The sequence below is a fragment of the Astyanax mexicanus genome, chromosome 10 (genome assembly GCF_023375975.1).
Source record: "Astyanax mexicanus isolate ESR-SI-001 chromosome 10, AstMex3_surface, whole genome shotgun sequence".
In the NCBI taxonomy this organism is placed as follows: domain Eukaryota; kingdom Metazoa; phylum Chordata; class Actinopteri; order Characiformes; family Acestrorhamphidae; genus Astyanax; species Astyanax mexicanus.
In genome coordinates this window covers 33,149,308-33,177,156 of record NC_064417.1, presented here as the reverse complement: position 1 = coordinate 33,177,156, position 27,849 = coordinate 33,149,308, and the positions used below count along the sequence as shown (strand labels likewise).

General features: G+C 36.6%; 2 protein-coding genes across 3 annotated transcripts; one reads left to right on the top strand and one right to left on the bottom strand.

The window, feature by feature from the left end:
- Positions 1–33: 33 nt before the first annotated feature.
- neil3 (nei-like DNA glycosylase 3) lies at positions 34–10,653 on the bottom strand. Of its 2 annotated transcripts, none has more exons than XM_007245510.4 (10): positions 10,507–10,653; positions 8,352–8,461; positions 6,264–6,398; positions 5,897–6,110; positions 4,910–4,984; positions 3,716–3,882; positions 2,313–2,482; positions 1,772–2,135; positions 904–1,063; positions 34–430 (listed from the first exon to the last, which is right to left on the bottom strand). In XM_007245510.4, the coding sequence occupies exons 1-10, from the start codon at positions 10,597–10,599 to the stop codon at positions 284–286; spliced, it is 1,635 nt and encodes a 544-aa protein (XP_007245572.2). In that variant the 5' UTR covers positions 10,600–10,653; the 3' UTR covers positions 34–283. The 2 variants fall into 2 exon arrangements, with proteins under 2 accessions (XP_007245572.2, XP_022539738.2); XM_022684017.2 differs by having other exon boundaries at positions 8,352–8,458; positions 10,507–10,630.
- A 2,205-nt stretch (positions 10,654–12,858) lies between these two features.
- asb5a (ankyrin repeat and SOCS box containing 5a) lies at positions 12,859–27,527 on the top strand. Its single transcript, XM_022684016.2, has 7 exons — positions 12,859–13,116; positions 17,648–17,727; positions 18,598–18,705; positions 19,720–19,873; positions 21,175–21,309; positions 22,848–23,039; positions 23,267–27,527. Exons 1-7 carry the CDS (start codon positions 12,924–12,926, stop codon positions 23,392–23,394), a joined length of 990 nt encoding a protein of 329 aa, XP_022539737.1. The 5' UTR covers positions 12,859–12,923; the 3' UTR covers positions 23,395–27,527.
- Positions 27,528–27,849: the final 322 nt, after the last annotated feature.

Here is a 27,849-nt window from a genome sequence, read left to right as displayed (position 1 = left end):
TGTTACAGGTTGTTTAAAAAAATCTCATGTTGCTATATTTAAAACCTTTATTTACAGTTTGTATTAACACAGGATTTGGATTTTTTGTTTTTATGTATATATATTTATTTAAGAACCAACAGTAATCGAAGGAGGCCTCTAGTATCACAATTTGTTCATACATTTTATGCCAACATTTATAAAAACACAAAGGACTACAATAACAAAACATTTAAAAAGTGCATGAGTTAAGTCTGTGTGTTCAGCTAAGCGGTTAAAGGTCTAGACAGACTGCTGGGCTGATTTACACCCACTGGAAGAAGTCACACTGCTGGCCCTGTTTAAATGAACACGTGTAGAAGCTCCGGCCGTTGTTGGGCCCCAGTTTAAGAACGGTTCTCATCAGAGTGCGTTTGCTGTGGTGACACACAGGGAAGTGCAGATCCGCCCACTGAAACAAAAGACACAAAATACAAAAAGACTAATAATTACTTTAAACGAAATACAACAAAATTCTGACAATTAAAATGTATACAATTATTTTCATGTTCTTTTTCTGCGCAACTGAACATTTTATTTAATCAAAAGATGGGCAAATTCATATAAGAATCTAATTTCTGTTAATATTTAATTATTAATATTAATATATTAATATTATTATTAATAACTTAAATATATTTGAGTAGCCTAGAATCTTCTAATTATAATGTCTGATGTGTGTCTCCGAAAAATACAAGTAAGGAGAGATGGAGGGCATCATCAAATCATACATACAGCTCTGGGAAAAGAATAAGAGACCACTTCATTTTCTGAATCACTAGATCTGATTTTTCTATTTATAGTTGATGTAATGTTTAAATGTACTGTACTATTGTATGTGATTTTAGGTGTTTTTAAGTGTAATATATTCTAATATATATCCACCTCAAAGTAGTTACACTGGGATCCTTGGGGTAGGGCGCAAGTGTAGAACTGCCTGCCTTTATTCTCTCCTGCTTTATTGACCACCCTCAGCACGCTGGGCTGCTGATGAGTGGGGCAGCAAGGGGTTGTGGGTCTGGACGCTGCTGGGCCCTGTGTGGAACTGCAGGATCAGAGAAAGGACAGACAGAACATTTAAACCTGAAAACATTTCCTATGATTATCTATGGATCTGATTAGAGTAGAGGGAGAGTCATTGTCTGTTGAGAAAAATGTGCATTTGAGAGGCTACAGTTTTATTAGTTAGAATTTAAAGGTACAGGTATTTATTCTGAACTACACTGTATGTAGGGCCCTATTATGTCTGAGATTCGAACGACACAGCCAGAATTGAGGAATAAAAGTTGAATTCAGATATAAACACTGAATTCCCTCAGAAATACACAGAATTAGATTTTTTTTAATCTGAAAACTGTAAATGTTCTTTTAGCATCTGTTCTTACTACATATCCCAAAATACTTCTCTTTAGCTGGCTAGCTGGTGTGTGAGTGACTAGCTTTGAGTAAAAACAAAAGAAATAACAGTCTGCTGAAAAAATAAAAAAAATTCAGAGCATAATTTTTATACTTGGGTATATTTGACTAGTGGCACCGATGTTCATAAAATGTGTTTATTTAATGGTGGACAGCATATTTTCATTTTATTTTTAGTGAGGCCCTCTTTTTAATTGCACCAATGGTGATCATTTAATTTAAAATAATAAAAAAAATGTTTTTTTCTTTTTTTTTTTTAACCAAATATATATTTTTATTCGGCTTCGATTTTGTTTACAGTGCTTTGTGAACACTGACCACTGAATGCGAGTCTTACCTTGTGGAGTGCTGACTGTTGTTCTGTGAAGCTCCTCCAGGAAGGTGTCCAACTTCTGTTTTTCTCCTCTTGCTGGGCTGGCTAGGAGACCCAGGTGAGGTTTGTGTAGAGATCTGAGTTCCTGCGGGCTGTGTCCCAATCACAGCACCCCGCTTCGTGTTCTGGAGCGCTAGTTTTCCTGCTGGTGGATTCCTCTGTTGTGCAGCGGGTTTCTTCTGGCTGAGGTCGGTGAGGACGAGGGTGGTGTTTCCGAACGCAGCTCTGCGATTCATCTTCAGATCTGGCTGGGGGCTGGAGAAGCTGTTGCAGGGGTAACGAATCAGAGCACTGGGGAAAAGTGACTGCTGTACCGGATCTCTGGACACTGCATACCAGAGAGTGGAAACATAGAAAGCTTGTCTCATAGATATTGTTATATACACTGAGAAGGCGGAGCTACAGTCTCTTAGTAGGGTGAATATTACTTTTAATATAACAAATTAATTCTAAACTCTGCTTGCTGCATTTGTGGTGATAATAATCGTTTCATATGTGAGCTTACCCTTAGGCCGAGGGCTCAGACATGCCTCACAAGACTTGCTGATTGGTCGGTTAATCAACGTGCACAGCTCACATGTCCACTCCTCCTCCTCTTTTGTGGCGATGTGGTCACTGCTGCCCTCATTCTTCTGATTCACCCATCCCATCAAAGTGTTCTGACCATGGATTTTACTGAAAACGCACCATGCAGCTGTACAATTATTAAATCTGAATGGAGCAGAGCTGTATCATGATTAAAGGTCATCAGTTTATTCCTTGTGCAGTGGTTTTTTTTAAGATTATTTTTTTTACACATTTGAGGTGTAAAGGATTCACCTCTCTTCGCTTTTTCTTGGCAAATGTCACCATATGTAAAAAAAAAAAATAAATAAATAAATAAAATTGTCTGTAGCTAATGTCCTGTATTTACTCTGAGTGCATACATTTTATTTCAGTGGATACTAAATCTTTTGGAAAAAACAAAACTGAAGCCGCCTCTATTCGACCATTTGATCGCAGATTTTGTGAATGATCATGCAAGAGTAAAATCAATCAAACAGACTACGGCTACGTTCACATTACAAGCCACATAGCTTAAATAAAATTTTTGGCTATCTTGGCGATTCACATTCACAAATGTAAGTGAGCTGTATCTGTGTGTAATATGAACAAATCTGTCCCTGAAACACCTCACATGCGCACATTGATACCTGTTTAAATGTCACCTTCTTCACCAAAAACAAAAAACAGCTTATATGTGAGTGGAGAGTAAACAGCTGGTGTGAAGTTCACTCTCAGGTCGAGGAGGTGAAAAAAGGCCAGGCGGTTTGCTTTTGCTGTTTTTGCATCTATAGCTGCACCAAGAGATAAAGTGTGGCTACGAGACAGAAGCACCTAGCGCATGCGTAAAAGCAAAAAGATGCATTCATTCCAATTTGACCGTTCACATTCACGTTGCATGTCCATAGATCAGCTACGTATCCAATTTAGGACCACATATGAAAGTGACTCAAATCTGATTAGAAAAAAAAAACAGATTTGGCACATTCACACAGGCATGAAAAAATGAGATCTGAGCCACATTGAGCAAAAAATCTGATTTGAGTCACTTCAGCCTTGTAATGTGAATGCAGCTGAATTTGCTGCTTTCTGAATGAGACTTATCACTAACATCGCCCTAAGCAACAAAGCCAAATCAATTGGCTATAAACTGCCAAACTGATGAATCAGGTTAAATAAGAATTATTTAGTTTTAATTAACTGACACCTATGTGAGTGGACAGATTTAGCTTAATTAAAGTATGTATACAAATTCTGACCACAAATTCAAAAAATGATATTTAATTCAATCTTAAGTCTTAAAATTAAAATCAATGTCTTTTTTAAATAAGTCTGAGGAATTTTGCGTGTGTATGCGTGTCTAACCTAACATCAAGTTCTGCTGGATCTTCAGTCTGACAGCGCTGGCAGAAGTAGGTCATCCTGCCATCGTTTCCTAGGCGGCAGACGGTGATCGCTCCACTGCACTGACCACAGCCGGGCCGTTTGTAAACCTTGCAGTGCTGATTCAGCGAGGAGCCTCTCTTACGACACTGATTGGTCCAAGAAAAATAAATAAATATCAGAGAATATCGTATACAGTTTCATACAGAGACGATCCTAGAAGTACCTTAACCGAACAAAAGAGAGAGTTATAAATTTAGCCTAACTTAAGGAATTTATTGGATTGGGGATGATGCAGGGTGCTTATCATCCAACTTTCTGACTTCACTAATTTTATTCTGGTCAGTAAATGCAATCAAATAAAATCTTCACAACAACGCTCCAAAATCTTGTAGAAAGTCTTTCATGGGCAGTAGAGACAGTTACTCCAACAAAAGTAAGATCAAATTTTTACTAGGGGTGGGCGATATGGCCCTAAAATAATATCACAATATTTCATAGTATTTTTGCGATAACGATACTCTTGACAATATGACAAAACACTGATTTTTTTTTTTCAAGAATACACTACAGCACAATACGAATAATGCACTCCATATATCTCCATATATTATGCGCTGCAGTAACATTAATGACACTGGACAGATATAATCTGTCTCTAGTAGATAAATAATGGAAAATGAGAAGAATTTTTATTTATTATTATATTTGTAATTTTGAGTGTAAACTTTTCTTTTGCTAAAAACAGCAAAAAAAGTAGTACCCTGATGTGATTATTAGGGGTGGGTGATATGGCGCGATATTTCAGGGTTTTATATCATTCACAATATTCAAAAATGTTGACGATATTATCATGTACGATATGATATAAAACACCCCCAATTTTTACTACCCTTAATTTTAGAAGAAGCAACAAATAAGCAGGTTTTCCAATACTTTGATAATGATGCCTTCAGAGCTTTTCCCCTAAATTTTATTATTATTGTTTTCTACCTGTATCAAGTTGATTAAAAATAGCAAAATATACACTATAATTGCAGTGAAGCTGTTTGTTTCTAGATTGTAGTCATACATCTGTTAATATCTTATTTTTCAACAAACTGTTCTGACAAATTCTAATAAATGTTTAGAGGAAGGAAAACACTGTTTACTGTCTACAGCAAGAGACAGATTTACCTGATAAAAGAGCAAAGTGAAGTCTCGAGTCATTTTCACCAGATGTCTGACCTGCTCACTCGTCAGCTGATTCACCTACAAAATAACCAAACAATTAAGACAAAAAGACAGTTAAGGAAATACAGTACATTACTAAAAAAGGCAAACTGCTGCCACTAAACATGTCCAGGCTTATTTATTACACAGCCAAACTATTGCTTTAAACATTACCTTGCAGAAGACTTCATCCGTACTGGGTTTTATTTAACGGAGTGGAAAGAATGTGTGTAAAACCTTTTTACTACTGGTGGGAGATATAGCCCTAAAATAATATCACAAAATTTCCGATACTCTTGGCAATATGACAAAACACAGAATTAAAAAAAAAAATTCAAGAATACCATACTGCAACAAAATAAAAACTAAACTGAGATATTACAAAATACAAGTATTTTATCAGATTTGTAACAGAAGTCAATGATCCAGAATGTCATAATACTAATAATGCACCCCAAATATCTCCATATATCCAGGATTAAAGTAGAATAAATTATACTGGACAGCTATAACCTGTTTTTAGTAGATATATAATAGATATATAATGGGAAATGAGAACAATGTGAATTTTTCTTTTGCTAAAAACAGCAAAGAACTAGTACCCTGATGTGATAATCAGGAGTGGGTGATAAGGCACAATATTTCAGGGTATAATATCGTTCAAGATCTTTTAAAAGTGTTGGCGATATTGTTGTGTACGATACAATATGGCACACCCCTAATTTTTACACATCCCTTCAGTGATATAATTTTTATTATGACAAGAGTTTCTACTACATTTATTTTAACAATAAACATGCATGCATGAACGCAGCTGAAGAGACCCTACTTTAGCTTAATTCCATTCAAACAGGCTTTCTTACTCCTAAAACCATCAGTATTTAAAGGCCATGCTCATGTCTGCTAAACAGACAGTAAGGTGTGGCTGTTTTGTGGTGTGCTGGTGATCACCTTTACAGCAGGGTTAAGGGCACTGTTAAAAAGTGCCTCGTTTTTGATGATGTTTCCGACACCAGGCAAGACAGCCTGATCCAGTAAGACGTCACACACCATCCGGCCGTGCTGCATACACACCACTTCCACCGCACGGGATGCACTGAAGCTTGGAGAACAAACGTCCAGACTTGCCATGACTCGAACCTTCTCTTCACAGTCCTCAGACATCCTGCAACACACAAACACACATATATATTTCATTCCCATCCAATTAAATTTGATTTATTTAAATGTACTTATTTATTTATCTATTTATTTATTATATTTGCTCCTCTTGATGTGTGAAAAATCCTGATAAACAAAGCTGTGGTAAAAATCCTACCGGATTTCAACTGTGGAATCAAAGAAACAGATTGTGTCCTTGGTGAGCTGGAGGAGCAGAGTCGGTGGATTTCCCTTGCCGTCCCGTCTCTCAGCCGGGTTTATACGCATCGAGCCGTTCATGCCGAAGTGCAGCCTGTCCACAAAACAACACTCCAGTAAGATTTCTGAATTTAAGCATTTTTAAAGCAGCGTTTCTTTCATAGGCAGCAGTTTTTCTTTGCTCCTGTGCTCCCCCTACAGGCGGAGAGTGTAATTCTTATCACACAACAGCAGTAAACACAAACTACTAATTTCTGAAGGAGCTGAAAGATGCAGAACCATCACTGAAAGTAAGAGAAGCACATGTACTGAGGCAGGATACACTTTCTGTATTGCAGACAGATGAGTTGTTATAAAGTTGCTTTAATAAAAAAACATCTCATAGAGATTAATTGTGATATATATATATATATATATATATATATATATATATATATAGAGAGAGAGAGAGAGAGAGAGAGACAGAGAGATTTTCATTAATAAATAATCTCAATCTTACACATATGTAACTGTAGCTGTAATATAATGTGTAGCTGTAGTTTACCACATCATATTTTCTGCAAAATCAATAAAAAAAATGTTGACACAATAAAAAAAAAAAATTTATAATTGCAATATTTCTGAAAGGAGATATACTGCACTTTAGTTGTTGTACTCTATTTGTTACATTGTTTTTTCAAGTTATTGTTATGAATAAGACAAATCTTTTTTTGTTGTTTTTTTGTTATTCTAAATAAAACATTAACATTACTTTGTTGCAGTAGAATATTCTTGAAATTAATAAAAAAAAAAAAACAATAAATCAAAGTTTTGATATTTGCCAAGAATAGTGAAAAATACCCCAAAATACCCTGATATATTGCCCTATTATTTTTAGGCCATATCACCCACCCCCAATTTATCTTTCCCTATACTTAGGTAATGAATCATTGATAATACAACCCTATTAGCACATGTAAATAAATAACAAACAAGAAACAAACAAATAATAAAACGTGTACTATGTATGGAAAATGATTGAATTTTGGTATTTAACCAAGTTCATACTTGTTTTTTTTTTACTGCCTGTCACATCACTACATCAGTAATACATTAACACAAAGTGTTCCCTCTAAAAAAAAAAATGTCACATTTGTTAAAGAAACAATTATACTTTGTAGAGCTTAACTTAGCAAATATTTCAGTAAGAAAATCTTAGAAAAGTATTTTAAATGCCATTGGATTCTATTATAAAACAATGTGTTTGGTGCTGTTTTATCAAACACTAGAAATGTTAAAGTTACTCTCTGCAGTAAACACTCACCTGCTTAAGATTCAGTAATTAAATACAAGGATAAAGAATTCTGGAGTATTCATTTAACCTTTTTACCATTCACCCTTTCTCCTTTAACCAGAGGGCTGATATTAGTATGCAAATTTAGCGAGCACTCCTCACTTAAAGAGCTCATTATCCCTGATTCGTATTATCTCACCAAAACTGTACAGCTCAGGTTAACATATTCACACACACTCTGCACATATATCTCTAAATGTGATCATAATTAGATTGCGCTGAAATCCAATTACAGCCCTGAGCCAAATTAACTGCCACCTATATCACCTAAAAAAAGCAAATTATTTCAGCACTAACTTCTTCTTGCTTCGGATGTTAAGCAACAGACTAAAAATCACTTATAATATTAAAATAACAGAAACAAATTAGAAAGGACTAAAATAAGTAAATAATTTAAAGCATGCTTAATCAGCTTTATTATAGAGAACACTAGGGGTGGCAAGCACAAGGCATCTCACAGTATAATAGTTTTTGATGGGAAGAGTTGGAATAAGGAGTTGGCGATGAGGTGGGGAGACGATCTTCTATCCAACATCCAGATTGCTCTAATGCTCAGGTTGCTGAATTCAATTAAACCCTCACAGCAATGCTCCAAAATCTAGTAAATACAGGATGTTGTATTTTTGTGACATAACACTATTAATTCAAAATGTATTACTGTCATACACAGACTGGAAATTAACACTTAATTTTAAAAGTGGATTTAAAACTTGCCGTAATGCTCTGTGACCGAAGTACATGAACAGCTCTTTGCCGAGCGTCTGCACTCCAGTGTATGTGCATCCATTGATGCACTCCAGAGATGCTCCAGCTGGACCATTCTTCTGCAACAAAATTAAAAACAAAATATTTCAGTATAGGGATAACCCGCTACTTTTGCAGAGGTTCAAAATACAATCAACAATTTAGCTTACCTGCAAAATAACCATATACTATTTAACTACAAATCTTAATGCTGTAAGCACATGGCCTAAACTACACAAATTATTAAAATCCTATCCCATCAGATTTTAACATATCTGTAATATAGTTTGTACTAGTAGAAACTCTTAGAAACTTTTAGATCAGCTATAAAATGCTTACTAGTAATATTAGATTTAAAGATGAATAAAGACTTGACATAGTACCAAGACTGCATATCCCAAAGATAATTTTCCCTAGTCATATGTTTCTATTCATTTACACTGAATTGGACACTCTCATATCTGGAATTATTTTTTACTAGTTAAAAGGTGAATTAGAGATATTTATAACAACATTCTTACTTGAATAAATTGTAATCCCTGGTAATTCTGACATGCAAAATATCCAGGTCTAATTAATTTTAATTAGTAAAAATCATATTTCAAAATAGCTTTAATTTACTTTAGACTAATAGTGTTGTGCATTCAGGATATGTGCAGTTTTAAATCAAATCAGATGTACATATTTACAGGTGTGCAATGGACAGTTAGAATGTGCAGCATAACTATAAATACAGTGCAGAGTGCACAATGAATTTGAGTGGGACGTAATAGGTCAGGTGTGGTTGCCTGTGGTGGGTTGGGCAGAACACTGTCTTACTGGCTGTTCAGCAGCCCGATGGCTTGGGGAAAAAAGCTGTCTAGGAACCAGCTGTTTTTGGTCCTCACGCTTCTGAACCTCCTACTTGGGCGGTATACCAGTTCATATGGTATACTGTGCGTCAGTTTAGAACCGGTATGGATTTTTCACATACCGCCAAACCGCTAGAGGCATAGCAGTGTGTTGTGTAGAAGCACACATTGTAGAACAGGGCTCCATGCGATCAGCACTTTAATCCCACAGATGAGCCCAGAAATGATCCTGAGTACAGAATCATTTATTCAGCAAATGATAAAACTCCCTAAAAATCGAGTATACAAGGAGAGCAATAACTATAGTCTAGTTTATATATATTAATACTGTAGCTTGAAGGATAATATTAATGCACACCGAACTGAATGTATTTGTGAAATGGAGCAAGAAGGAAATTGTGGCTGATTTAATACTGTAATGTCTCTAAGCTCTTGAACTATTTATTAAAATAGTTTGTAAAGGAAGCCGTGGAAAAGTTGTTGGCTTATCTCTTATTAAGGTATATTGCTTACATTTTAGCTGTTTTTCTGCTAATGAAGTCTGATTTCTTCATATATTGTGTAATTTTGTGGGACAAAATAAACCCAATAGTAATCAGAACCTTAATTTAAAGCCTTAGTGTTTTGTATTATATGTACTCCTAACAGTACAGTAAGTCACAGACTTATATAAAAGCACAGTCATGCAAAAATACTGCGATATACAGAGAAACCGTCAGAATCTTGAAAAATACTGTGATATCCATTTTTGATCATACTGCCCAGCACTACTATTACTTTTCGGCAGCTGTGAGAATTGGCATTGGTTTGGGTGGGCAGATTTCCTCAGGCAGCAGAAATATTTTTATAATTTTATTACGTACATATAATAAATAATAAAAATTTGACTAGTAATATTACATGTTTGACACCACCGTTTTTACTGGTCAGCTTGTTTTATATGGTAACTGTATATATATATATATATATATATATATATATATATATATATATATATTATTGTAGGATATAAACGAACCTAGCTAACTAACGCTAGCTATGTAGATGTGATTACAAGGCTTCTTATTCGAACTGTCCATACCACCTTAAATGCTGCAGCAGTTAGCTACGTTCTGGGGCCTGTAACTGCAGCTTTTAAGGTGGAACGGACAAACAACCACGTACATTAAAAATGGAGATGTAAACAAATTTGTAACATCAATAACAGATTCGATTTCTTTCGAAATCAGTTAACTAAATTAAATCACTGCAGTGCCGCTAAACCGCTCACTCACAGTAACAGTGCTAACTTTGAGCACTTTCTGTCCTTTTTGAACTCTCGCGCCGATTTTCTCGCCATTCAGGGTGCATCCGGGTCCTTCCACCATCGCCGCGTCTGCGCACTACTGAGCTCGGGCTCGGCCAACGTCACTGGGCCACTGTGATCACGTGATAGGGGGCGTTCACTTTTTCTTTAGTCTGTAATCTGTAAAATAATTAAAATACAGTACAGAACTTTATCTGAGTACTGTATTTAAGTAAAAGTATACATATTTTGCTATTTAATTTAATAATGATTAAGAATAATAAAAAGTCCCCTTCTATAATATTTAGTTAAACTGAAAATAGTCTGTTTTGGTTGTTATAACAGAAAATCAACCGTATAAATGTAAAATATAAATATTTAATAAGATTTCTAATGAATGCATAGTAGAAAGTGCTTTCTATTGTAGCTGCACAAATTTAAACATGGGACTTTTATTTGATGGACAATATATGTACTGCTGTTTTCACAAAATATTATGTTACTTTATTAATATTATTTTATGTCCTACTTTTTTTTAATTAATTTAAAAACTTGACTTTGAATTTAAATGTGTGATATATTGCATTGTTGTTACTGTCTTAATAATTCAGAATTAATGTTTAATATTGTCTTTATTTTATATATTTACTTTGAAATATACATATTTGTACACATAATAATTAAATTGATCATTGTAAGAAATTAATTCAAACTTTTAAACAACTAATTCATTATCCGTTCATCCTTTGATCCATCTATGCATCCATTTGTCCTTCCACCCATCCATCCATCCACCGATCCCTCATCCATCCATCCATCCATTCATAAGCGCACTCGCCCACCCATCCATCAATCTCTTCTTTTTTTCTATCTATCCATGTTTCAGATAACCCTGGGCACTCTGGGTTGTATTTTTGATATTTACAGTACCTTTGCAATATTTCTATCACAGTAACGAAATACTGCCCCCTACCGAACAACCGTTTTTTGAATAATGTAAATATTAATATTTAATATCAATGAAATATTCTTACCTATAAAGATAGGTATGAATCACAGCCTATATGTTGATTATAAACATTGTTATAATATCCTTACACACATCTATATTTATATATTTGCTAATACGAGCTTCTAAATGATTATACAGTGTAAAACTGATTAATGCAATAACATTCTTCTCCAAACTGCACTGTGTGATATTAATTTAGTTTAATAAGACCTGTTGCCATAAAAGGTTCTTTCACCTTTTGTTTCCATCTGTTTAATCCTCACTGTAGATTAATTAATTTATCGGATGGAGGTGAGGAGATTAAATATCTTAAATACTTAAATAATTCTGGTCTGAAAATCTAAAACCGTAAGAGTTGAGGTTCGAGTTGAGACCGGACGAGCTGTAAAGCACAAGGGCAGTGGTCACCCCTAAATTAATAATGCAACACATCCACGAATAAATAAATAAATACTTAGTCTCAAGGCTTTCAGAGAAAGCTATGTGCAGAGAAAACAAAATTAATTATTTGGAAATAATACTTTAATATGCAGTATTCTGCAAATAAATAATTCAGTGGCTTGGCTAATATGCAAATAACATCTGTATTTATTTCTGTATTATTTTAATTAATTTATTTATTGGAGACTTTTAATAAAAAATTGTGTTTTAGCCACATTTTTTATTAATTGCCTTAATTTGACATGTAATATTTAAAGTTTTGTAATCTTTATACATGCATCATTAACACAGATCATTCATTACGTTAAACCACCTGCGTATTGCTCAGGATCTCATCAGCAGCCGGATTCTGAGAGAGTACAGTCATGCTCTCTCTAGGTGGTGCTCTCTCCCCTCACAGTAGGTGGCGCTCTCTCACCTCATCACTCTCATTGTGATTCTGCCAAGTGATGTTGCATTAATTGGTCACAGGTGCAACAGATGTAACTATTGATCTTCTTTTCCTGGAGCACTGCTGATGAGAGCCAGTTTCATCATAACATTTTGGATGGTCTTTGAGGATACATGCACTTGAGGATACATTTAAGTTCTTGAAATGTGTAGAGTATCTACTCTATCCCCTAACACTTAGCCAGATAGTTTTACTAAAGTTATGAACGCCCCTATTAAAATGCGGGAGACTCCCTGAACATCCGTGAAAGGTGGGATCTCTATGTTCATGCCTCGTTTGACTTCTTTTATATGTGTGACCAACAGGCTGCTGAGAGGAAGTCTTCTTAGGACCTCAACACATCAACTTCAAGAGCTGACTGTTCACTTGTTGAGCAGCTGGGAGGTGCTGTTGGTCAGCCAAAGTCCAGCCTAAACCAGAGCCCACCAGTTACCCCACCACAAACACACACACACACACATTCAGTGTACCAAAATATTCCCAAAGCTTCTCACACACCGCCATGTCGGAAAGCTCAGAGGAGTTAAGGCCGTTCGCGGCTCAGCTGTCCAACGTTTACTTCACCATCCTGGCCCTGTTCTGCTGCAAGCTCTTCATCAGGATCACCCTCAACCTGCTCACACACTTCTACATAATCAAAGGGAACCGCAGGGAGGCGGCCCGGATATCGGCCGAGTTCTACGGACAAGAGCACGGTGAGAAAGACCACAGACACACTGAGAAAATGAAGTACAGATGTGACGGGCTTGTCGCTGGGGCTGTACCCTGTTGAGGTACAACACAGTACCTTTTACTGCAAGTCATTTTTTGGACATAAGATACTTTAAGGTACCTGTTCACCAAAATTTGCTTTAAAGGTTCCAAACCCAAGTCAATAAATTATACCCAAAATAGCCACATAAAACATATTTAACACTAATACAGATAACATTAAGAAGAGAAATGCATAATAACATTACCAGCATTGTATACAAAAAAAATGTCTGCAGGGGGTGTGGTTTATTATACAGACCTTATAATACCTCTAGAAGGAGTATGTTTACGAAGACTAATGTGTCCCACACATGTGCTTAGGATGAATTGTTTGAATCTACATTTTCGGCCTAAGCCGATAATATAGTACTCGCCACATGGCACTTTTGCCAACACTCTGGTTGGCAAGTATAATATAGCAATCGGCCCAAGCCACATGTGCCAACACACCGGCTGCCGAGTATAATACAACAATCTCTCTGAGCCGAATGTGCCAACACCTCTGCTGTTGAGTTAAAAGCTGCAGTCAGCCCGAGCTGCATGCTCCCACATGCAGAAACCCAATTTGGCCCAATTTCGCATGCCAAATGCCAAATTTAAGTTGATGCGGCCATACATCAGCCAATCGCAGGCCAATTCTTCATGTTATCTGGGATTATTCCTGGACATTAAAAAAATATATTTAATTAAAACATATCAATCAAATTTGTGTCAAAATAAACTGCCCTTACTTGCACTTATCTTCAAAAGCAGTAGTAATTACACTGTGTACTCCTGTAATAATACAGTATTATTATTAATGTTAATTCAATCCTACACACAGTACTGTCCAACTTGTCTCTGTGGACATAATTACAAAACACCTTCTGGGGTTAAAAAAAAAAAAAAAAAAACATCAGATACTGTGCCAAACATGTTTGGCTGATTGATTGTGTCTGGGATCACTGATCAATCATGATAGATATTTTACTAAAGTTTTTCTTTAAAGTCTTAAAATGTAAAAAGTAATAATAGTTGTGTTAGTGTCAATAATGTACTGTATATGTAATTTATGTCTTTTAGCCCACTCACCAGCGTTCTCCCCCACTCTGTTTATGTGTGTCTTATTACACACTGACACATGTCTGGGTCACATGACCTCAGTCCAGCCTAAATGCTGGCTGATGTACAGAGTATTAATAGAAATCAGGCCATGTCATCTGATTCCACTCACAACACACTCACACACAAACCAGCAGGCACACATGATTCAGTCACATAACTGTTAGACAGTTACACATTTGGAATTTTTTCTAACATTTTAAGATATGCTGAATTTATTCATGAATTCACAAATTCAAATTTGTTTAATTACAATAACTTTAATTATATACTATATATCAGAAATTCACATTTAATGGTAAAATACACACATTTCACACTATTTAAAGATTTTACTTTGAATCAATGCAGTTTAAATAATGCATTATTGAATCAATCAGGCTTACAATGGCAATTAGGGTTCAGTTATTCATTTAAGTGCAGAACTGTAATCAAATCATGGTAAGATTGATTTATTGTGTAAAGAATCACAAATTAATTGTGGTTACATATCCAAGCTCACAATCCACTTAATCATTTTGTATAGAATCATATTTGATATACAATGCACACTGAATCATTTAGTTTGGAATCATATTTGATTCATAATGCACACTGAATCATTTTGTGAAGAAACACAACTGAGCAGTGGATAAATTTAAGACTTAATTATGCACTGAATTAAAGAATCATAACACTCTTAAAGCAGTAAGAATCATGTATTAGATCATTGTGATCATATTGGTTTTTTTTTTAAAGAATCATAATGAGATTGTGAGTTCAGTCTTTAAAGAATCAGACTGCAGACTCAGTTAAGTTAATTCAGCTGAATCACATTATCTTGACATTAATGCACTGATCTTTCCTAATGAATCAAATCTTTGTGACATCAGACATATCAAACATTTCAAACCCTGCTGCAGACTGCTGCAGAAGGCGGGTTGAGGGTTGTTTGTGGGAGTGGTGTTGGTGGCTGGGGGTTGGTATGGGTTGGCATGGCTTTTTTAGCTACAGCAGCGTGAGCCGGGTTCTCAGATAAACAAGAGCGACTGCAGTGATCTTCAGGGACAGAGGGGGGTTTATACTCTTAGGACAGATGAAGCTCGGCTTTTATTCGTCAGCTGAAGTAGAGCAGCTCAGATAAAAGAGTCAGACTGAGTCAGAGCCTCGTGTTTTATCTCCCTCGCCCCGAGAGTCTGATGTAAAGAAAACACTCTGTTTCAAAGTGGAAGTCTTGCTGAGTTGGTTAACCAGTCAAGGTTGGTGTGTGATGTGTGTGTGTACGGCAGTGCCGCATTTTTATTTCTGTTTTCATCTCCTGCAGGAAATAATTAGACATATGCTTAACATCTGCCACTTTATTGCATGATAGAGACTTGTGTGCTGAACTGGGTTTCAGAAGACGAGGGCTGAGGGAGTGTATGCTGTTTGAGTTCACATCCATAGTTGTTACTGCAGTTTGAGCTGCTTTTGAAAATGGTATTGCTCCCAGGTGGAGTAGCTGTCTAAGTGCTGGATCTGTTATTGAAAGGCATCAGGTTATATCCTTCATAATGCCACAGCCATCGGTCAGTGTAAGCATTCTCCTCCAAGTGTGTTGAACTTCACAAGGTTTGTAGTCATGTGATAGCGGGAGTTACTAAACTGAGGACAAAGCGGTCAGAAGCTGTCCAAAGTATATGTTCTCAGCTAGCTATTATTATTTTAATATTCAGTTTTTAACGGAAATCATTTATCATCTATGATAAACACACACACGCATGCAAAAAAGTTCTGAAACTCCAAACAAGATGGTGAATATCTTCCAACAATCCCATTTGATTTCCTTAGCTTTACTTTTAAATTAATTTAACCACGCTACAGCTCCCATACATGGCTAAATACACATGTCAGCAACAGTATGTACTCGAAGAAGAATTGAGAAAACCTTGGCAAGGTTCCATGTTATTAAACCTACCATTTAATAATTAAGAGGTTGTTTACAGTACGGAAACCGGGACATATCGTCAGTGTTTTAAACTGTTAGCATTAGCATGGTAGTTTGTTAGGCTAAGTGGCATTAGCTCTGTGTGCTCTGTCAACAGCGCACTTTACTGTAAATGAAAGAGAAAGATGGAGGAAGAGCACGATGATGATGATGACGTTTGGAACGCGTCTGCAGTTATTCTGGATATTGACTCAGGTGTGTATTGATTCTGACAGGTGTTTTATGTTTTGTAAACATAGAAATGTATCTAAGTTTAATTACTGTATTCACACCTGCCCAAATAAAACTCTTAAAGTAAACAAAACAACTTGTTTTTAATTCACTGTTTTTATGATGTCACAGAAACCAAAACCTTTCCAAATCTCCGCCTGTTCATGGTGAAGTTATATGGAGTGTTTCAGGCTGGACCTTGTCTGAAACTAAATCACATTTACATATAGCATAGTTACAGCCATAGTAGCAGAAAAAGTGTAAAACAAAATGAGTTTATCAACTCAAGTTTTCACAAACTCCATACAGGGAGGGATGGAGGTAAAATGTAACCTTACTCTGATAAAAAAAAAAATAGCTCATCAATGTTAAGTCATCACTTTGACATATTTAAGCTGTAAAGACTTAATATCTTAAGTTTGTACAACAGACTAAAAACAAAAGGATCACTTGGCTGAGGTAAATTGTTTTTACAAATCAACACAGAATAAAGATAACTTGCTCTTACAGCCTACAACACTAAAACCTGGCAGCTGTCTACACAATAGACACAAGTTTCTCAGGAGGTCCTGGGGTCATTTTCACTTTTATGGGGGGTACTCTGTGATTTTATTCACATTCAGAATGACCATGTATGTGTTTTTCTCAGACATACTCTACCTACTGTTTTCTGCTGAACTTCATGGTCCTCCGGTAATTCTAGTCCCGTCCGGACCCACATCTCTGAGTTTCATCTCCTCGCGTTTAATAAAATAGCTTTTTAAGCCCACTGCCATGCACCGTAATTACACTTTGGGTGCACAATCCAACAAAGATCCATGCATACAGTGTGGGAGTGGAAATGGAGGAGCTACTGAACGCAATGTCATGTAACCGAGAAAGCCAAAAAACTCACTGGTCCTCCTGTTTTTTCAGTTGCAGTCCAGATGCAAGAGTTTTATCACTGAGTAGAAGTGTAAAAAAATTTTCACAGACGTCCCCCTGAGAAACAAATCCTGTCTGGATAGGGCTTAAAACCATTTTGTACATTGGCTTAACAAACATATGTACGTATTTAGTTTAAAGTTCTTTGAACTTATTTTACTTAATTGTACTGGCTGATAACTTCACTAAACATGATATTACTAGCTCATATGACTAAAACACAACATCAATTTTAGAGTGTAAAAAACTAGTTTTCATTCTGTTGTTTGTAGGGTCGTGGGCTGACCGTTCCCCCCTGCATGATGCTGCAAGCCAGGGACGACTGCTGGCCCTGAAGACCCTTATAACTCAGGTGAGTGACCCCTCGATACTGTACGTCTATGCTGCTGTACAGTTGAGTAAAGATAAGAATAAGTGAGATAAAGCTGCTGTATAATCACTAAACCACTGCAAGGAGGTTTGAAACTATTTCAGATTAAGTCTGAAAGATCTCTGGTGCCACCTTGTGAATGCAAAGAGTGCTGCAGCTGTAAAGCCTGGAGAGGCTGACAGACCACCATAGGCTAAAGGTGTTTCATGTACTTTTGAGTGCTGGAATGTGCACAAATTATAAAAAGTTATATACTAAGAATTATCATGTGCTGCATACACTGTATATATAGATCTGGAAACAATTAAGACTTCAGTTTCTGAATTAGTTTCTCTGATGTAGCTATTTATAGGTATATGTTTGAGTAAAATGAACATTGTTGTTGTATTCTATAAACTACGGACAACATTTCTCCCAAATTCCAAATAAAAATATTGTCATTTATCGCATTTATTGGCAGAAAATGAGAAATGGCTGAAAAAAACAAAAACGATGCATAGCGTTCAGACCTCAAATAATGCAAAGAAATAAGTTCATATTCATAAAGTTTTCAGAAATTAATATTTGGTGGAATAACCATTCATGCATCTTGGCATGTTCTCCTTCACCAGTCTTACACACTGCTTTTGAATAACTTTATGCCACTTCTGGTGCAACAAATAAGCATGGATGCAAAAATTAATTCATCTTATATTTTATTATATTCCAGAGGTTTTCAATTTGGTAAAATTAAAAAAAATGTGATCTCTTATTTATACATGTCTCTCTCTCTCTGTCTCTCTCTCACACTGTCTCTCTCTTTCTCTACTCTCTCTTTCTCTCTCTCTATCTGTCTCTCTCTCTCCTTCTCAGGGCCATAGTGTGAATGCTCTGACGATAGATCATGTGAGCCCTCTGCATGAAGCCTGTGTAGGGAATCATGTGGCCTGTGCCAGAGTGCTCATCGATGCTGGAGCCAACGTTAGTCACAGCAGGGCTGATGGGTAACCCCCGATTAGAAGTCTAATCTAATAAGAAACACTGTAATATTCTGCTGTTTTACACAATAGACACAGATTACAAATCATCTAACATTACATAATTTGCAAAAAATATATATGGCATGATTTCCCGTCCAATGTTTTGTTGATGGGTGAACATCTCCTCACCATTTGAGGAGGGGTGTGATAATTTAGTATACATTAACCTCAACGTTTTCCCATATGTAATGTATTTATTAATGCCCAGAATACTAATTTGTAGATTGTTTAGGGCAGGGGTGTCCAAACTTTTTTTGTTGGGAGCCAGAAGGAGAAATATATTTGAAGTCACGGGCCACACTGTAATAAAACAAATAATGAAATATACCACTTTAAATAATACATTTTCCTGATTACTTTCATTTACACACCATTTTACTTGACTTACTATCTTTACCTATATTTGACAGTGTTATGTAAACTTAGATTTTTCAAATTGATGTTTCATTTCATGATGTCTCTTAATATTAAACTCCTTAATTAGGGCAACTTTTAGACTCATTTGCCCTTTTTATGCGCTAGAAATGCGCACCCTCTCCGCTTTTAGACTCTTTGGCCCGTTTTTTTGCGCTAAAAATGCGCACTCTCTCGCTTTTAGAAATGCGCACTCTCTCCGCTTTTAGACTCTTTGGCCTGTTTCTGACACCTGGCGTTCAAACTTTGAATCTCACATTATAAAAACCTGCTTAACAGCGGGCCAACTTTCATTCTATTTCTAAAATACCCCGCGGGCCGCTCCGAAAAAGGAAACGGGCCGCAGTTTGGACACCCCTGGTTTAGGGGCTATCAGTGGTCCAGTGGTCTAAAGACACTATCACTATGATAAATAATAATGAATTCCACTCCCTGACTGTAGGGGGAGCCAAGAAGGAAAAAACACCAGTTCTCATACAATGTTGCTTTAAGTTTGCTTTAAGAGTGTTCTTGATCCTGACTGTACCGCGTATGTGTTTAGGTAAACGTGTCGACTATCGATGGTGTGACCCCCGTGTTTAACTCCTGCTCGGCTGGCAGTGTGCCATGTTTGGAGCTGCTGTTGGAATGTGGAGCCAGACCACAGGTTCTAGCACCGTGCCAGCCATCCCCCATCCACGAGGCAGCCAGCAGAGGTACACACACCATGTATCAGCCATAAGATTAGAACCAGTGACAGGTGAAGTAAAGAACATTGATGATCTTTGTCTACAGTAGCTCCAGTGATGGGGTGGTATATGCGGCTCTGGAAAGAGACCACTTCAGTTTCTGAATCAGTTTCTTTCCCAAATTCCAAATAAAAATATTGTGATTTAAAGCATTTATTTGCAAATGGCTGAAATAACAAAAAAGATGCAGGGCTTTCAGACCTCAAATAATGCAAAGAAAACAAGTTCATATTTCTAAAGCTTTAAGAGTTCAGAAATCAATATTTGGTGGAATACCCCTGGTTTTTAATCACAGTTTTCATGCATCTTTGCATGTTCTCCTCCACCAATCTTACCCACTGCTTTTGGATAACTTTATGCCACTCCTGGTGCAAAGATTCAAGCAGTTCAGCTTGATTTGATGGCCTGTGATCATCCATCTTCCACTTGATTATATTCCAGGTATATATATTATATTAAGGTTTTTAAATTGGTAAAAGAAACCCATAATTGTTAAGTGGTCTCTTATGTTTTTTTCAGAGCTGTATATTAGGTAGTGAGGGAACAGTCAGGCATGTATTTCTGGAGGGGGTGTTCCTGATATGCATAGTGCAAATCTGATTATCACAGAAATCTGCATTTTTTTCAGTATGTGAAATAAAACAGTTAAATACAGAATGTAAAATTACAGCCAAATTATAATGCAAACTACATACGATTAACCTCCAAGTCAGTTTAGTCCTTATTTGCAAACAATTCAACAAAAACAGCCTGATTTTAAATGACCTATTTTTGGGATTTCACAAATATCAAGCAGTCATTCAGAAAATAGCTTATTACCATATATAAAAGAAACATAGTTAAAGAAATAGTTTGTTAAAGTCTAAAGTATAAAAAGAGGTCATAACAACATAAATGCTGTTGTGTTAGTTTATAAACAACTATTTTATGAGTGGAGCTGTTGTGGAGCTGGGGCAGGATGGGCTCAGTGGTCAGAGCACCAGGTCATTAACGACAAGGTTGTAGGTTTGATACCTGGGTTTAGTGGGCCGCTGCCTTTGGGCTCTTGGGAAGGGGCCTTTAGCCCTCACTGCTCTGGGCACGTGTTCTCACAAAATCATGGTGTGTCTTGTCAGTGTACTATGTAAAGTGTATGTTTGTGTGTGTGTGTTTTCACTGCATGGACTGGTTAAAAGCGGAGGCAAAATTCCGTCTAAAAAATTCTGTCCAGCACAAATATGGTGTATATGGTTTTTGTGTCTTGTGGTTGAGTGTGAGTCTTTCTTTAGGTCACAGTCAGTGTGTGGAGGTGCTGATCTCGTGGGGGGCAGATGTGGATTATGAAACTCGGAATATGGGCACTCCGCTCTACACGTCCTGCAGATGCAGAGAGTTTGTCTGCGCCCGAAAACTTCTAGATGGAGGTAAAATTCCTTTACTCCACCCAGTATTTTACTGCAAAATGCCCACTGCAGAAAAAAACTGCACCTACAATAGCTTACATACAGATAAACATCAAGTTCATTTATTCATTGTGATACAACATAGAATAATTATAAAAATTATTGCATCCTAAGCTCTTTTAATTTGTGAAAAAAAATTCAAAAGTTTGAGTAATTCAAATAAATCAAAGTTAAACTAATTTATTTTTATTGATTGATTTGACTTAGGTTAGTGATGGGACGATACACTTTTTTCAGCTCCGATCCGATACCAATATAAAACTGATATAAGATTGCCGATACCGATACAAATACCGATACTTTTAGTTTATTAATAGTACTATGATTAAGGTTAAATAATGAGGCTGAAACAGACCACACAGCCCTTTTAAGAGTATCCACAGGTGCATTTAATGTAAATGCATTCAAAAGTCATTTATTTGACACACTTCATATGCAATTACACAATAGTTTCCTTTCAAATAAAATGTTTGAATTTTTATTAAATATAAAAAAAAGTAAAATATTAAATACGTTAAATATTAAATTCATGGCATTTTTTGCAACGGTTGTACAGGAGACATTTATTTTGACAGGTAGCGTAGAGGATTAGCTGCAATAGCTAACGGCTAACTGGCGATGCTAACTGTATTTCCGAGCTAAATTAATCACTGTTTTTAAATAACAGATTGATTTCTTAGTGCTGGTTAGGGTTGGTAGGATCTGTGGTTTGATATTAGATGTGGATTATGGCTGTAGTTCACTTAAGATTAAGTGAAGTATTTATACATTCACAATGCCGGAATGATTTTGCTAGCTAGGCTAACAGACTGCAGATCTTAATGGAGATGGCTAACGGCTAAGTGGCAATGCTAACTGTATTTCCGAACTAAATAAATGACTGTTTTTTAATAACAGATGGGTGTGTTTGTGCTGGTTAGTGTTTGTAGATGCTGTGGTTTTATAGGATATGTGGATTATGAATATAGTTTAATCCAGTCTGTAGTTCATACCTTCACAACACCAGAATGCAGCTGCTGTCAGTTCAGTGCTAGCTAGGCTAACAGACTGCTGGTGTTAATCTGTTTACCTCTCAGACGCTGACTTTACGTGTACCGTTCTGCTGTACAGCGTTTCCAAAGTGAAAACTCTCCAGATAATGGACTTTTTTTGTAGATAAACAGCTAAAGTTACTCAGTCAGCCGCAGACTGAAGCTGCTGGGGGTTCAGGGTAAACTGTTAAACTGGAATCCTGATCAGGGATGCGTTTTGTGTTAACGTTATGGCGGATTTATTGTTCAGCTCAAGCTTTGGACTGGAATATGGATCGGTAAGTGGATCGGCAGCGCCCGCCCAATATCCGATTCGTCGGATTACGTCAATATCGGCCCCGATACCGATATTGTATCGGATCGGTCCCATCTCTAACTTAGGTAAGTTTAAACCAGAAACAATAAAAAGAAACCCAGACTGAGAGATTAGACTACAGTGTGATGTTCTGTGTGGTGTTGTGTTGTCAGGAGCTAGTGTTCAAAGGGGCCGGTTGATGGAGACCCCCCTGCACGCTGCGGCTCAGCGGGACAGCCTCAGCATCACCAAACTGCTGCTGGAGTTCGGTGCCGATGTTAATGCTAGAAACCTGAGCTTAAAACGGCCGGTGGAGGTAGCGTCCCCCGGAGGCCTAACCGAGGGATTCTTACTGCTGTATGAAGGTAAGAAACTTCTCTCTATATATTCTGTTATTTAGAGGTATATTGAGGTAGATACTCTCACTGTTCACTGCCTTTCTGTTTACTTAGGTTTATTCTATTGTTATATAGAGTTAACTACTGGGAGACTCTCACTGACCTCTGACTATGTTTATTTGGGTTTATTCTAATGTTATATACAGTTTATGGTACTGATTACTGAATTTTCTACCTTTCTGATTTTTTTTTAGCCACACCCCGTTCACTGAACCAGCTTTGTCGTCAGCAAATCAGAGAGTGCCTGGGCCGAACTAGACTACACCTCATTCCACACTTGCCCCTCCCCACAGCAGTCATTAAATTCCTACAGTACAGATAGCATTACTAAGTCCAGCTTACTAGGTTTTCCTACCCCCTAAAATGCTTATAGAGTTGCACTCACAACACTGTAAATTTGGTTTGTTGGCTAAATTTAAATTTAAATAACCAGTATCAAAAAAGGGCTATCTGTATTACTGGAAAAGGGGATTTTTATAGTACTGAAAAAAGTTACCTTTTGTACGGAAAGAAGTTCTCTATAGTAATTAAATTGGTTCTCTGTATTACTAAAAAGCGTTCCCCTTATTATTGAAAAATGCATTCCCTATAGTACTGAGTTTCTCCGTTTAGAGGGGAGTATTATCAGCCTGTAGTCAGCCTGTAGTACTTTTGGAGTAGTATTAGCATTAGCTGCTAACTGTGCTAAGCGCTAGCTCTTTCACCATTCAGAGGCGAGTACATTGGACTGTATCCTGCTTGTTTACCATGTTAAAACAAGCTACCCGGGACGAACCTCTAGCTAATATCGTCCTGGCTTACGAAAACACTCAGGGTTCCTAAGTGTATTGCTATTGCAAGGCATTAGCCGCTAACTACGGCTAGCGCTAATGATTAGCTGCTAATGCTAATGATGCTGCACCCAGCCTTAGTATAAATCTGGAAATTGAAGCTTACTGTAAATACATGGAAACACTTTACTCACCCAAATAAACAATTTTAAGATGAAGAAAATGTTTGATGAAGAAAAGGTTTTTTTTTTTTTTTTAAGAATTACTGTTTTGTTTACTTAACTTAGCTCAGGTTTATAGGTCTCCCCACCCAGTGGCAAGACCTGCTGAATTAGAAGAAAAACATGGCAACACACCTGTTCAACCTTCACTGCAAAACAGATTTATTAGCACAGTTTAAAACAATTCAGCTGTTTGTAATAAACCAATCAAATGAGTCCAATTTATATATCTTTATATCAACTAATGTAAAAAAAAAAGTTCTTCTAAAACAAAAAAATCCACTTTTAATAATGACTGAAGTCCTATACTTATTTAAACCTTCATCACAAGCGTTGTCAGTGCTTAGTACAGCAGCCTTCGGCTGTTTTGATTTGCTGTAAACTTGATGCCCGGCCAGGCTCCGAATGTATGGGCAGTGCCAACAATTTACAAATATTCCTGGGTTTGTTGCTGCAGCAAAAATAAAATGAGTTGGGTTAAAGTCAGGCAAGTGATAAAAGTCAGGCAAGTGATAACCACTTCAGAATCTTCCAGGACTTCTTCTGAAACCGAGCCTTGGTGGATTGCGAGGAATGCTTGGGATCATTGTGCTTGGGATCAAGGTCCAGTAATGCCCAAGCTTCTGCTTTCTCACAGAAGACATAAGGGTTTCTCCTAGGATTTCCTGATACCAGATTGTACCCATCTTGCCCTCCATATTATGCTGATTTTCTGTGCCAGAGGAAGGAAAAGCAACCCTAGGGCATTATCGAGCCACCACCACCAGGCTTCACTGTAGTCAGAGAGCTATTTTAAGTGTGTGCTTCAATCTTCCTCCATCAGACATTCAGCTGATCTATAGGCCCAGGTCAAAGATTCAGTTTTGTTTCATCGTTCCACAGAACAAAATTACAAAATGCCAACAAATCCACAAAAATTGGACCATTTAGGTATATAAATAGCTCATACGACTTATATTACAAGCTGGATTACACCTCCCACATGGTGTGCTATGTCAATAATAGTGCAAGGGATGCACATTCCTTACAATGAAGACATGTTTATGCTCATTTCCACCACATATCAGAGTGTGCTGATATTCCCCATTCCACTACGTGTTCTTGTATAAAATAAGTCAGTAAAAATACAGATTTGTACTCTAGAAAAAGCAGCAAAAAACAAACACATCCTTGTTGGTATTGCAGCATAGTTTAGTAGAACATTTTCACAACATAGCAATCAACTGACTCAAAAGAGCTTTTGCGTGGGGGTGTGTCTGTGTGTGTGATATTATTATGACTTTTGAGATGCGTAAAGAGAGAGTACAGTCCGTCATGCCTTTTCTGGATGGCAGCATATGGTAGTGTTTGGATCCACAATGCACAAAAAATGTGATTTTGGCTACTGCACCTTCACAGATATCCACAGCAAGGGGGTGGTGCTTCTTGACTAGCATGCTGACCCTCCTCCACTCACGGCGTAAGCACAAACTGATTGGCTTTTTTTGTTGAAGGGCAGGACTTTGACTGTTCTGGGGACTCCCAGTCATATTTCAACCAGTGATTGGTCTTCTCATTAATAACGTCTCTGGTTTTAAAATTCTTAAAAATATATAATAAATAAAATAAAAATAACTCCTTGCCTACAGTTAAGCATGGCAATGACGTGATTCCGCTCTGGGGCTGATGTGCTTTCACTGGAACTGGAAACCTGCAGCATGTGGAGAACAGGATGGGTTAAATCCAGTATCAGAAAATCCTATAGGACAAAACTTCATCTCTTCTAAGTAAAAGCAAAAGCTTGGGCACCACTGGACCTTTCAGCAAGACAATGATCCCAAACCTTCCTCACAGTCCACCAAAATTCAGTTTCAGAAGAAGTCCTGGAAGATTCTGGAGTGGCTTTTAGTCGTCTAGCTTGAACCCAAAAGAAAATCTTTGGTGGGATTTGAAGAAGGTGGCTAAAGTAGTAAACCCAGGAATACTAGTGAACTGGATGTACTGCCCATGAGGAACAGACTAAGAATCACCAGGAATGCTGCCAGAAGCTGGAGACTGGCCAAGCATGACGTTTGCAGCAGATTAGAACAGCAGGAGGATTCTGTAGGAAGTATTAAAGATGCTTGTAATGAAGGGATTCATAATTATGAAACTGCAGTTATTACATTTATTATATTTGTTATATTGAGATATTTTGAAATTGGATTGGATGTTATAAACAGCTGAAACACCTTATTCTGATACTAATCCTAATTTGCACTTGGGGGGGTTAGATCATTTTGATTGCAACAATAACACCATTTTCAACTAATTAACCTCTTTTCAGTACTATACAGAAACCTTTCTCAGTTCTATGTGGAACTCATTTTGAGTTGTCTTTCTGAGGATAAACCATTTTATTTTCTACATAGTACTCTTTCAGTACTAGATCAACCCCTTTTTCAGTACTATAAAAAAGCAACTTTTCAGTTCTATACAGAACTCCTTTTCAGGAATAATTTTTCAGTACTATATCAAATCCTTTTATTACTATAGAGAACTGCTTTTCCCATTCCTTTTCAGTACTATAAAGAACTCGTTTTAAATACATTAAATTATTTTCAGTAGTACCTAAAACCCCTTTTCAGTACTATAGAGAAATAAGTTTCAACATTAAACCATTTTCAGTACTACATTTAACTCCTATTTCAGTACTATGGAGAAAACTGTTTCATTACATTAAACCATTTTTAGTACTGCATAAAACCCATTTCCAGTACCATAGAGAAATCAGTTTCAGTACATTAAACCATTTTTAGTACTACATACAAGCCCTTTTAAGTACTATAGACAACTTTACTATTACAGATAACAGTATTATATCAAACAGTTTTTCAAAAATACAGGGAACTTTTTAGAAAACATCAAATTGTAAAGAAATTCTTTTCAGTACTGTATCAAATTAATTTTTTGAGTACCACAGGGGAAACTATTTTCAGTACTATATTAAACCATTTCAGTACTAGAACCATTTTGCTTTGTTGCTACACTCTTTGGCCATTTTATCAGAAACGTTCTCAGGATTTCTCTGGAGTGATGATGGAGCTCCACCCAGTACTGTGGGATGAGTTTGAGAACTGAACTAATGATCTAACATCAGAACCCGACCTCTCACTGATGTGGTCACTATTAGAGCTGAATGCAATCAAATCCTTCTCACAGCAATATTCCAACCATCTTAAACGACTACATGTAATTTATATTAAATCTTCTCTCCAGGGGTGGTCCAACTTGAATAACTAAATCTAAAGTCTATACAACTACAGAGGTGTTTCCAATAAAAAGGCCAATGAATATAATGTGAATGTAGGTGGACTTAATAAGCTGACGACTGTCACTGTGTTACATGCTATGTTTTTTCTTTTAAACTGTAGAGTTATTCATTTTATTCAGTGAATTGTAATCACTGTTGATCATGCATTAATTAATAAATGTTTTCATCTCAACTCTTCAGACTTCAGTAGAATGTTTTATATGCATTTCCTGTGCTTTTAAAGCTCTAAAGCTTTATAAAGCTGTACAAAAAAACTGTACATATAATCTCTGCGCTGAATTAATTTTAATATTATTTCTTTTCGTAGGTTGACAGAAAAAAATATTTTTTAGTACCAACAAGTTTTCCAATATACAAGTTTTTTTATTAATGATTTAATTAATAAAAAGCTTTACGCCCTTTAAACTCTACATCCTAGTACATAATCAAGGAAAAAACAGCTTAATGTTTAAATATCTCCTCCACCTTTACTTGTTTTACTTAATTTTATTTAA